The sequence below is a fragment of the Aethalodelphis obliquidens genome, unplaced genomic scaffold (genome assembly GCF_003676395.1).
Source record: "Aethalodelphis obliquidens isolate GAN/ISIS:26980383/991018 unplaced genomic scaffold, ASM367639v1 scaffold4, whole genome shotgun sequence".
Lineage (NCBI taxonomy): Eukaryota > Metazoa > Chordata > Mammalia > Artiodactyla > Delphinidae > Aethalodelphis > Aethalodelphis obliquidens.
The window spans coordinates 66507507-66520975 of NW_020837948.1; the positions used below are offsets into that span (position 1 = coordinate 66507507).

Genomic DNA, 13469 nt, shown 5'->3' on the forward strand with positions numbered 1-13469 from the left:
GACATGAAAGAACATTTGCAACAACTTAGAACTGCAAGAAAACAAGGCTTAAGAAGTTTTCTCACCATTAGAGATAACGCATGTGAAAAATTTTGATTTTGATGGTAACGCTGTATAGGTAATGTGCTTTATTCAGAGTCAAAATGAATCTGACAAATTAACATACAATTTTAGCATTATTAAGCATAGTAACATAATTTTGATTGTTTTGTGTTGTTCTAGATTTCTAATTCTAGGGATATTGCTCTAAAAGTTCTTTTCATTTGACTCTTCTGAAGCATGTACCCTTCTGACTTTTCAGTGTGTTATGCAGAAAATAATACAAGTATGTTTGTGAACATGTTGCTTGTGATTTAAGTATATACATTACATAATGTTTCCTTTTCCTTCCATTGTTGCTTTAAAACCACTTAATTTTCACTCTCTGCTATGACTCTGACTCGATTCAGAATAAGAAAAAATAGATAAATGTATATAACACTGATCATTACTGTTTATTGTTCTAGCAATTTTGATGATGAAATTGTAAGGTATAGCAATGGGATATTAAATATTATCTTTTTATAAGTCCTGAGTTTTTCATGTTAATGAAATAGACCATGTAGACTTTATATGACATTTGCTTACCTGTTACAATTTCAATTAAGTTTTTTTTTTACTAGAAAGAAATGAGATGGAATATTGCAGAATTTATCAATAAACTATGATAAACATTTATTCTGAAATAGTTTAAAATCAGACTGGGCCAAATTTATAATGGATTTATAATTGGTTAGTTGACAAAATAATGATCTGCCTAAACATACCTCACCTTTGATAGTTTTAAGTTTATAATTTTTGAAAATAAAATGCACCTTCTGCCTTTTCTCAGCCACAGGATGTACATATCATAACTAGAGCAAAGAGCCATTCTTTCCTAGGGAGGTCATGTGTGCCTTTCCCTAATTTGTAGAAGGAAAAAGACACACCCAATTAATATGTAGGTTAGAAGTAGTGAACTGTGTACAATAACATAGTTAATATAAGTGGAAAGAAGAACTTAGGTGGTGTAATTTTCTCTTAATTTCCCTCTACTTTTAGCTGTTAGTCATAGGAAAAGTGGATTGATACACACGTATACTGATTATCTCTGAGTCCATAATAGGAAGCAGACAGGAGTAGAAAATTTTGCTTGTAACAGATGTAGCTTTCATTTGAATAATGAGATACCAAGTAGATTTCTGAAATTTTTTAAATTAGAAGGAATGTATATAGATACCTAGGTAATAAGAAATTTATTCTGAAATCCTCAGGATATGTGACTGACATTTAGTGAAGTTCAGATCATGGTCAAAACTTGAATTGAGCATCATTTGTAGAGCAAATGAATATTTATTGAGCATGTACTATTTTTGTTTGTTGAATGCATGAATGAATGAGGAGACCTTATTAACTATGTGTTACTGTTGCATTTTACTGTGTGAAGATGTACTATTTTATATGAAAGTTTTAGTAGAGGGAAATGCAGTCCAGGAGGTTAAAACCAAAGGGAGCTAATTCACAGAGAAAAGCTGAAATAAAAACGTCAGAAAGGATAAAGAGAAAAGACAGTATGTAATGAAAAGTGGAATATTACTTGGGTACACTCTAACTTATTATTTTCTTTAATAATTTATTGATATTAACTCTGAACAAATAGATTATATGTTATAGACAAAATTTTACTTGGGAAAGATGGCACATGTAAAATGGTTTTCCAAATTGAGTTAATAAAATAGTAAGTTCACAGTTAAAGTTATTTGCCTAGAAAGGTACAAGGTATAATGCTTTAAAAAGTATCTGTTATTTTAAAAGCATATTAATTTAGACAGAACTGAGTAAGAATTTATAACTTTCTTTGGAAACCCTGTATAATGCAGATATATAGTATAAAATTATGAGAGAAATATTTAAGAGAACATTTTAAGTAAGCAGCTCACGCCATTTATATATTGACATGTTTACAAATCTTTAGTCTTTAAAGCAGAACGCTACTCTAGGTGAGGTCTCTTATAGTTTTCTCTTAATTATCTTGATGAGGTTGATAGTAATTTCTACTTTTTATAGCCTTGCAGTTTATCACTCTACTTACTTGAAGTTTTCTGTGTTTCACTTTTTTTTTCCCCCAGCAACCTACTTATGCATCACTTTCTATTAGCCCTCAATTCAGCATCCAACTTCATTTTATTTTCCTAACATATGTCCATTGGGGATAGGCTTCCTATTGGGAGCAGGGGTGTGCTGATGAAAGCGTCTATTTTTGGTTACTATTTTTTAATTAGATTGTCAGTTTTGTGTTGAAGTGAAGAGAGATCTGTATTAATTAATTCATTCAGATGTATTGAAAAAGATTTAATGACCCAAAAGGTACAAGTAGGTAGAAATAGGAAGTGATATAGATGATTAAGTTTTCAAACTTTACCACATAATAGATTTAACCTAGAGAACTTTTAAGGATCCCTATTCTTATGCCAACTAAATTAGAGTATTTGGGGTAGGACCTAGGTATCAGTATTTTTAAGAATTCCCCAAGTGATTCCATTATGCAGCCAAATTTGAATACCAGTGACATATATCTGTGGTTGGATTTTTAAAAATATGTGACAAATACCCTATGAGGCCCACAAAGCTTCAAATATTTACTATACAGCCCTTTGCAGAAAAAGCCTGTTGACCCATGATATAGATGACTCTGTTTCATCAGACTAGAAGCATTGGTATCACATGAAGCCTTGTTAGAAATGCAGAATTCCAGGCCCTATCCCAGACCTGCATTTTAACAAGATGTCTAGGTGGTTCACATGGACATTAAAGTGTGAGAAGCACTGATACATATCATGTTGAGGATAATATTATTTATTAAGTATTAAGCTCCTTGATACTTTTCTGACAGAGGTAATCAAGAGTGACTACACAGTTTATTCATTTTTCAGTTTTATAATCCTTTTACCAAGGGTTATTTTTATATCTCTTAACCCCCACAGAGATTTCCTAGAGTGATAGATTCATAATTGTTCTATTAGAATCAGATTCCCCTTTCCTTGAATCTGGACTGGCCTTAGTGACATTCTTGATCAACAGAAAGCAGCAGAAATATCATTCCAGGACTGCTGAGGCTGCTGATGTACACCCGCTCTGGGAGTCCTGAGCTACCATGGATGTCTGACCACCCTGAGACTGCCTTGTTAGGCCACATGTGGGTGCTCCATTTGACCATTTCTTCTGAGCCTAAGTTTTAAACCATCTCTCCTAGAACACCAGCCATATGAGTGGAGCTGTCTTGGACCCTCCAGACCAGTCTACTGCCTGCTGAATATCACCAGTTGACCTCTGTTGATGCCATGTGGAACAGAAGAATCATCCAGCTGAGTGCTGTCTGAATCCCTGATGCACAAAATGTGAGATATAATAAAATGATTGTTTTCTTAAACCATTAAATTTAGGGTAGGTTGTTATTCAGCAGTAGATAACCAGACCACCTACGTAGAATATTTTAAAACTTTTATGGTACTGGAGATGAATTATTAAAAGTTATGCTATAAACTTTTGAGTTTATCCTTATTTTAAGATTGATCATTTTGTATAAATAATCCAGAGATAAAATATAGAGAGGGCAGTTAATTGAGCATACCATGTGTGATGGCTTTGTGGTATGTCAACTTGGCTAGGCTAAACTACATTCCCCAGAATTCCCTTTCCAAGATGTTTCTGGATAAGTAGGTTACAAGAGTTATCCTTTCACAAGAGTTGGAGGAGGGAAGGAAAGCATGAGCTAGTTTGTACCATATACACACCTTCTCTTAATTATTTAATAAAACACTAATGTAGCTTCTCCCGTGAAGAGATTTTTTTCAGACATAGTTAAAGTCCCTAATCAGTCATTGGGGAAATTATCCTGGGTGGGCCTGACAATCAGTTGAAAGGTCTTAAAAGAGGGTTGAGACATTCCCTGGAGAATGAAAGTCTACTTGTGGACAGTAGCTTTGGCCACTGTCTTTTGGATCCCAGCCTTTTTGTGTTCTTCCATTTCTAACTGTCTGCCCTATAGACTCTGGATTTGCTTAAACAGCTCCCCAAACTGTGTAATCCATTTCGGTTCCTTTTTTTTTTTTTTTTTTTGGTACGTGGGCCTCTCACTGTTGTGGCCTCTGCCGTTGCGGAGCACAGGCTTCAGACGCGCAGGCTCAGTGGCCATGGCCCACAGGCCCAGCCGCTCCGCGGCATGCGGGATCCTCCCGGACCAGGGCACGAACCCGTGTCCCCTGCATCGGCAGGCAGACTCTCAACCACTGTGCCACCAGGGAAGCCCCTAATCTGATAAGTTTTAAAGGCACTAAGGAACCTGTTTCCAGTGGTGAAAGGACACTGCTAGTTCATGGCATGACATGGCAAAAGGGTTGCACAAATTATCACCTTTGGATACCTGCAATTGAGTACCTATAGAAGGTGAGGCTCAGGGTGCCTAAGTATGAGCTCCTCTAGAACATTTCTGTCAAAATAAGGGGTATAGTGGAGTTGGTTGGTTACTCCTAATTGCCCAGGAGAAAGTGGCCAATGAAAAAGATGAACCCAGGGATTTAAATTCCTTGCTCAAGTTCTGCATCAATGACCTGAAAGCTTCTATATCTGCCCTCAAAGAAACCATATTCTGTAGCTGTACAGCTGTAGCTGTAGGGTTTCTGAAAACCAAAGCAAGAGTCTCCTCCTGCAAGTGGCTAAACTACAATTCAAATTGAATTCCCAACGACCTCTGTTAAAGTTTGGTCCCTAATTGGGAAGGAATGGGTTCCTACAAATAGGAGGGGAATATATGGGGAGATTATGATAAAGATGGGGAATCTGAACCTCCTAAATAAAACTGAACCATCTTTGCCAGTAGAAGCATCCCTTCCACTTCTGCCTGAGGAAGTGTGATAATTCATTTTGTGTGTCAACTTGACTGGGCCATAGGCTTTCCAGATAGTTGATCAAACATTAAATGTTTCTGTGAGGGTGTTTTTTTGGATGAGGTTAACATTTTAAATGGTAGATTGAGTAAAGCAGACTGCCCTCCGTAATGTAGGTGGGCCTCATCCAGTCAGGTGACGGCCTGAATAAAATAAAAGACTGACCATTCCCCGAGTATTCTCCTGTCTGACAGCCTCCACACTGGGATATTACCTCTTTGTGGTTCTATAGCATCCTTCTGGCCTTCAGACTCATACTGGGATATTGGCTGTTTCTCGTTCTACAGCAGCTTCTGGAATTTGGACTTGAGCTGGGAGGAACAATGGCTCTGCAGACTTAGGATTTTCCAGCCTCCAATATCAGATGAGCCAATTCCTTATAATAAAGCTTTAAATAGATATCCTATTGGTTCTGTTTCTCAAGAGTACTTTGCCTAATATAGGAAGATGGCCCCTCTTTACCTGAAGAAGCTGGAATGGGTCTCTACTGAGTTACTTGCCTGCAAGGCGCTCCTGACCCTCCTCAGGACCTAATTTCCAACATTCCTTTTTGTTTCTAGATCTATAACTAGACAAGTTGCAGAAGTTCTCAAAAGATGAGGTACTAGTTGTGATTCATGAAGAGGTGTGATACACACCAAAAACAACTGAATGATTTTTCATTTCATACAGACAGAAATCTAGAGGGTGTGTGTAAGAATGGATATTAAGGCTGTGTGATCAAGGTGGGAGGATCATAAAGTTGAATCATGCTGTATTTATTGATACAGGCTCACTAACCAGAGGTTCTGGATTCACTGTTTCAGCTGAAGCAGTTAGGAAGGGCTATAACAAGTTGGTTGGTTGGTCAATTGGCTGGACCCAAAAGGTGGCCTACATTAAATGAAGTTGAAATGCCATGTTATATTGTAGATGAAGGTATCCGAAGGCTTAAGGAGATTGCAATGTTAGAGTATATCTATCCTGTAAGACCTGCTCTCCAACCCTGGAAAGACACAACTTTCACAACAGCTGTGAAAAATAAATTTTGGGGGGAGCCACAGCATCCTTGAAAAGTTCTCTTCTCTTTAGGTCAAAAATTACAGAGGAAACTCTGCCACTGAACTAGGATTGCTAAATGCAGTGGAGATAATGGGATCCTGAGATGTCAGAGGCTAAATGGTGGCACTTAATTGCTAAAAACAAGGTGTGATGGTTACCATTATAAACAGTGGAGTCAAAGTGGTAATCAGACTAGTTTGACTTGCAGAGACTTGGGGGTTGGCTGGTTATCAAGAGGTCCCTAGAATAGGAAAAGATGGCCAGCCTTTTAAATTCTTACTTGATCTGTATAAGCAGAGTATTTCTAGCTTACTGAACAGATGTCTGAATTGAATTAAGAAAACACAGAGTCAATTTCTTCTATAAATTCTAGATTTGAGCCAGTTAACAGACTCAGACCCTCAGACACTGTTACACTGCCAAAAACATATACTGTTAATCCTTCTATGTCTTCCCCCAAAGGGACATTTACCAGAAAAGTAATTCTGAGTAATGTACTTTAGCCCAGCCAAGTTGACATCCCACAAAGCCATCACAGTCCCTTGTCAAGTTGGAACTCATATATATCTTAAAACATCTCCTTAAACCATACTGCCTAACATGACACAGTTATCCTACATACAACTGAGGATACAAAGACCTTGGGTGATGTTTCTCTTCTCCTTTGTAATTTAAGTACTAAGATTAATGATCACAATACATCTTGTGATATTGATATAAAGGTAGCTATTTTTAAGATGCTTTAGATGATAGGATAAAACTGGAAGAAAAAATATTTGGTTAATACTTATACAAACATACTCATATCACAGTCCGTTAATCACTATAGACATGTATCTCACAGGAAAAATGAATGACCTAGTACACTGCTTGAAATTCTGCCCATGGGGAGGATTTCCCTTCACCATCATCCTTCAGGGATGTCCAAAGGAAAGCTATAGAGTATCAGAAGTCCACTTTTGAGTGGTAGCTGAAAATCACACAGAGCTCTTTGTAAATCAGGCCTAACAGTTCTGTTCCTTGGTCAACTGGTCTTAGGTGTGAAGACATAGGTATGGGCTGAGAGAGTGAAGGTGATGTAGCAAAATAGAGTCCGTGGACATTTGGGCTACTTCCTCAAGCAACTTACTTGTGCCTTCAGGGCCTCCTCAAGCCTAATCTCATAAACACCACTTCCATTTGATAACAGACTGCTGCTGCACACACCCAACATTATGGCTTGGTGGATCAGACAGCACCAAGTTCATGATGGGTAAATCAGGTATCATGGTAACTTAGTGGGTCCTGGCCAAATGTTCAGTCTCTACTAGGCCTCACAGCGGGCAAGCTGTTTCTCAAAAGAATAGTTATCCAAAGAGGATGGTGTGGCTTTGCTCTAAAATCGTAAGGGTCTCTAGGAGATGGGTCAAAAAGGATCTTGCTGTGATTTATGCCATAGAGTGTTCTGCCTATGTTTTCCTCTAAGAGTTTTATAGTGTCTGGCCTTACATTTAGGTCTTTAATCCATTTTGAGGGTCCGTGCTGTGATTTACCTATTAAGGCTTGCTAAAGGCTTCAAACAACAATCCCATCTACCTCTGACAATTCAAGGACCATTGGATGTGTAGGATCATATGGCCCAAGTGACCCGGCAATTTGCATGGCAGAGTGGACCTGTTGAAGGGCCTTCTCTTGTTCTGGTCCCACTCAATAAAGGCATCTTTTTGAGTCATTTGGTAAATGGGTCAGAGTAGCACACCCAAACAAGGCATATGTTACCTCCAAAATTCAAAGAGGAACTGTAAACATCATTCTTCTCTTTTAGTGGTAGGAGGGTCAGATACAACACCTTATCTACCTTGGAAGGGATATCTTGACATGGTATAGACCAATGGATTCCTAGAAATTTCACTGAGAAGGGATACCTCTGAATTTTTGTAAGAGAAGTCCCTAAATTAGGAATTGGACTTCTTAAGAAGGTGTCGTGGAAAGGATATAGCTTCAAGAACTAGGCCTATCCGGGTTTGACTCCTGGCTGTATCACTTAGTAGCTGTGTGACTTGAGAATGCTCCTCCAGACTACGATTTCTTTTTCTTTTCCTTTCCTTTTCCCTTCCCTTCCTTTCCTTCCTTTTCTTTCTTTTCTTTTTTTAGGTAAGAAATGGATTTATTTAGAGAGAAACACACTCCACAGACAGAGTGTGGGCCATCTCAGAAGGCGAGAGGCCTTGGGAGAAACATACTCTACAGACAGAGGGTGGGCCATCTCAGAAGGTGAGAGTGCCCAGACTACAATTTCTTTTTTAAAGGGTATTCTATTTATTTAAGGGTATTATATTTATTTGTATTTAGTTTGTAGATACAGATCTATAAACTGATATGTATTACTGACCTAATAAATATATTTTGGGAATCCTCTTTGTTTCTCTGAGAAATCGTATTAATAACACTATTTACTCCATGTATAATTATAATCAATTTTTAGGTAATTTAGGAATGAATGAAGGCATATTTGCTAGAGCTTATAAGCCAGGAGTTGCTTGGGAAATAGCTGCAATTTATTTTACAGTTCTTAAAATATGGCTCCCCCATATGTTTTGTTCATTTTTCCTGACATGTATTTTAAGAAGGCAATATTTTCCCTTATACCATATCATCTTTACTTTGAGTAATAAATTAGTGATTATAAATATCCATTTTTATTTCTGTAAGGTAATACTGAGCTTTGCCGACAATGCTGCTTCACCAAGATAACAGTTATGTCATTAGACTGCAAGCATAATATATATATTTCTTATTATAATGAGCAAAAATTGATCTCTGTGTTTCTAAAATGTATTTAGTTTTCTGCTTTCTGGATTTGATGATGTCTAATGTACACTATTTTCTTTCACAGATATAATTTTAAACACAATAAGGGCAATGTTAGAATAAAAAGCTGTATCATTCTTCCATATTTATTAGAACATCACATACTGTCAATTAAATGTTTTTATTCAAATATAGTCAGTAATTATGACAAATTTGGACCTTTCATAGACTGAACTGTTCAAGCCTGATCAATCTCAATTTGTTTGGATGGTGGTAGTATTTTTAGTGCCATGAGAGGTTTACCTACCTTATGTTAAAATATGCTTATTGCATTATCAGATATATGACATCACAGCACAGGAATGTTGAATTAGTAGTTCATAATAAAGACGCAGACATAGAGAATGGACTTGAGGACACGGGGAGGGGGAAGGGTAAGCTGGGATGAAGTGAGAGAGTGGCACGGACATATATACACTACCAAATGTAAAACAGATAGCTAATGGGAAGCAGCCCCATAGCACAGGGAGAGCAGCTCCGTGCTTTGTGACCACCTAGAGGGGTGGGATAGGGCGGGTGGGAGGGAGATGAAAGAGGGAGGAGATATGGAGATATATGTATACATATAGCTGATTCACTTTTGTTATACAGCACAACTAACACAACATTGTAAAGCAACTATACTCCAAAAAGATGTTAAAAAAAAAAAAAACCAGAAGAACTTTTTGTTCTAGGTTACACAAAGACCACCTAAGTGACTGAAATAAATAAGCTTACTTCTCTGTGCTTTAGGTTTCTCACTTTTAACATTGGAATACCTACCCAAATTCTTTCTTATACTGGGATCATTCAGATCTTTTTAAAAAAAAAAAATCAATAAGGGAAAACTTATTCCAGGGATTACTGTAATAATAAAAATAAATATCAGGTTTTCTTTCTATAAACCCAAAAGCCTATTTCTAACAATTCTTTTTTCCAGACATTAAATTAGTTAATGACAATGAAAAAATTTAAAAGCCACTCTTTATTGCACATTTACAATATATTTGACAATGTCCAAGTTAAAAGAATCACTAAATTAACTACATTTTGGACATGCATTGTTCTTTTAGGCTACTGAGTGTCTGTCAGTAAATTTTTAATTTCCTCAGGTGAATAATCCTGCAATTGGAAAAGTGTTAATATATTTTTCTAAGTATCTACTGGTGGGAATTAATCTCAGCTTTGTTTTTTTTTTTTTTTGCTTTTTTGTGTTTAATATTCTGCTCTTGTAATAGTTTAAAATGTTGCACTAACGCTATTATTAGGCCTCTAAAAAAAAGGATAGTCAGCTGTCTTGGTAACAGAAAGGGACATAAGGACATACATAGAGATAATTGGAAACCAAAACTGAATATACCCTGCTAGATTAGTTCCCAGAGGATATGGTTTATCTTTAATGTATATAACTTGCCTGAGGATAAGTGATGATTGACTAAATATATTATCATTAATGATAATATCTACTCAGATTATCATTTAATTTTACATTTTTTACTATTTTTAAGTGGAGGGAAAACCTCAGTCTTTAAAATCAAGATAAATGTAAAAGTGACATTGTAAAATTAGAGCCACAAATCCCAAACCAAGAAGAACTATGAAATTAACAGTGTGTTGTTGCTAAGTGCTAGACAGATTAGCTCTTGAATAAAGTTGAGTTTGTTACATGAAAAACATTCATAAATAAGTCCATTCTCAGATTTTCTATAAACACCAACAATTTATATAATGAAACATTATAAAAACTTCAAAGCACATTTAAAAAAATGTTTAAGTAATTGTTATCTACATCATTTGTAATTGTTCAACCATAGTAAGGTATGAAAATTCCTAAAATGGAAAGAAAAAATAGCAAAGAAAGCAGAAAACAATGAATCCAATGACCCAGTTCACTGAATAAATATAGATGATCACCATATCCATGTCAAACCACCATCCACGGCTATCATCCTCAAAGTGCAAATAATCCATCCTATGTGCACCATGTGGAAACTGCCTTCTTGTAACTGGAGCTGCACGTCTGTGGAAACCTAGAAGATACATGAACATATTATTTAAAGCTCATTAAATTCAGTTTAAGTTCTCAGAAAGGAAGCTGCATTATGAACAGAAGTATCACGACCAGAGCATATCTTGATTTCATTGAGTGATATATTGTATTCCTGACAGTTTTTTTTTTATTTTAATGATAAGCAACTATCAGAAGTCTTTTTTTTTTTTTCCAGTTAAGGGTTTTAAGGGGGGACAGTAAAATTAGCAAAGAGCATGGAATATGGAGTCAGGAAACGATCCTTTTTTTAAAAACTGGAGTATAGTTGATTTACAATATTAGTTTCAAGTATATAACATAACAATATTTTTATAGATTATACTCCATTTAAAGTTATTATAAAATATTGGCTATATTTCCTGTGCTATACAATATATCCTTGTAGCTTGTTTATTTTAATACATAGTAGTTTGTACCTCTTAATCCCCTACCTCTTCTTACCCCTCCTCCCTTGCCTCTCCCCACTGGGAACCTCTAGTTTGTTCTCTATATCTGTGATTTTGTTTCTGTTATGATATATTCATTCACTTTATTTTTTAGATTCCACATATAAATGATAATATACAGTATTTGTATTTCTCTGTCTCACTCATTTCACTAAGCATAATATCCTCCAGGTCCATCCATGTCGTTGCAAGTGGCAAAATTTCATGCTTTTATTTATGGCTGAGTAATATTGCATTCTGTGTGTGTGTGTGTGTGTATATGTATCACATCTTTATCCATTCATCTGTTGATGGACGCTTACACTGATTCCATATCCTGGCTATTGTAAACAATGTTGCTATGAACATTGGGGTGCATATATCTTTTTGAATTACTGTTTTTGTTTTCTTTGGATATATACTCAGGAATAGAATTGCTGGACCATATGGTAGTTCTATTTTTAGTTTTTTGAGGAACCTTCATACTGTTTTCCATTGTGGCTGCACCAATTTACGTTGCTACCAACAATGTACTAGGGTACCCTTTTCTCCAAATTTGTTATTTGTGGTGTTTTTGATGGTAGCCATTCTACAGGTGTAAGGTGATACTCATTTGCATTTCTCTGATGATTAGTGATGTTGGGCATCTTTTCCTGTTCCTGTTGGTCATCTATAGGTATTCTTTGGAAAAATGACTGTTCAGGTCATTTGCTCATTTTTTAATTATTATTATTATTATTATTATTTTTTGTGGTACACGGGCCTCTCACCGTTGTGGCCTCTCCTGTTGCGTAGCACAGGCTCCGGATGTGCAGGCTCAGTGGCCATGGCTCACAGGCCCAGCCGCTCCACGGCATGTGGGATCTTCCCGGACCGGGGCACAAACCCGCGTCCCCTGCATTGGCAGGTGGACTCTCAACCACTGCGCCACCAGGGAAGCCCTTAATTCGTTTTTTTTTTTTGATATTGAGTTGTATAAGTTCTTTATGTATTTTGGATATGAACTCCTTATTGGTCATATCATTTGCAAATATTTTAGGAGACTATTTTTGATCTGTCATTTACTTGGGGCAAGGTAATTTATCTCCTTGGGTCTCAGATTTCTCATCTATATCATCTGATGACTTAATTCAAAAATTTGTGAGGCTCATTTTTTGATATTGAGCCACATGAGCTGTTGGTAAGTTTTGGAGATCAATCCCTTGTCAGTTGCATGATTTGCAAATATTTTCTCTCATTCTGTGGGTTGTCTTTTCATTTTGTTTATGGTTTCCTTTGATGGGCAAAAGCTTTTGAGTTTAATTAGGTCCCATTTGTTTATTTTTGTTGATTTCCATTACTCTAGGAGATGGATAGAAAAAGACATTGCTGCGATTTATGTCAGAGTGTTCTGCCTATGTTTTCCTCTAAGAGTTTCATAGTATCTGGTCTTACATTTAGGTCTTAAAATCAAAATGGATTAATTTTGTGTATGGTGTTAAAGAATGTTCTAATTTCATTTTTTTTTTTACATGTAGCTGTCCAGTTTTCCCAGCACCATTTATTGAAGAGACTGTCTTTTCTCCATTGTATTGTCTTGCCTCCTTTGTCGTAGGTTAATTGACCACAGGTGTGTGGGTTTATTTTTGGGATTTCTATCCTGTTCCATTGATCTATATTTCTATTTTTGTGCCAGTACCATACTGGTTTTTTGTTTTTAAAATTTATTTATTTTTTATTTTTATTATTTTTGGCTGCATCGGGTCTTCGTTGCTGTGCACAGGCTTTCTCTGGTTGCAGCGAGTGGGGGCTACTCTTCGTTGCAGTGTGCGGGCTTCTCATTGTAGTGCCTTCTCTTGTTGCGGAGCTTGGGCTCTAGGCACGTGGGCTTCAGTAGTTGTGACACGTGGGCTCAGTAGTTGTGGCATGCGAGCTCTAGAGCGCAGGCTCATTAGTTGTGGCGCATGGGCTTAGTTGCTCCGTGGCATGTAGGATCTTCCCAGGCCAGGGCTCGAACCCATGTCCCCTGCATTGGCAGGTGGATTCTTAACCACTGCACCACCAGGGAAGCCCCTACCATACTCTTTTGCTGACTGTAACTTTGTAGTGTAGTCTGAAGTCAGAGAGCCTGATTCCTCCAGCTCTGTTCTTCTTTCTCAAGATTGCTTTGGCTATTCGAGG

The 13469-nt window shown here is 36.8% G+C and overlaps 1 protein-coding gene across 1 annotated transcript in view; it reads right to left on the reverse strand.

Moving 5' to 3' along the window:
* Nucleotides 1-9800: 9800 nt before the first annotated feature.
* The window catches only part of RNF180 (ring finger protein 180), a 278165-nt gene continuing 274496 nt past the window's right edge, over nucleotides 9801-13469 (reverse strand). Inside the window, exon 8 of the mRNA XM_027101030.1 lies at nucleotides 9801-10864. Within this exon, the coding sequence (XP_026956831.1) occupies nucleotides 10665-10864 (200 nt within the window). The 3' untranslated portion in view covers nucleotides 9801-10664. The remainder of the gene's footprint in view (nucleotides 10865-13469) is intronic.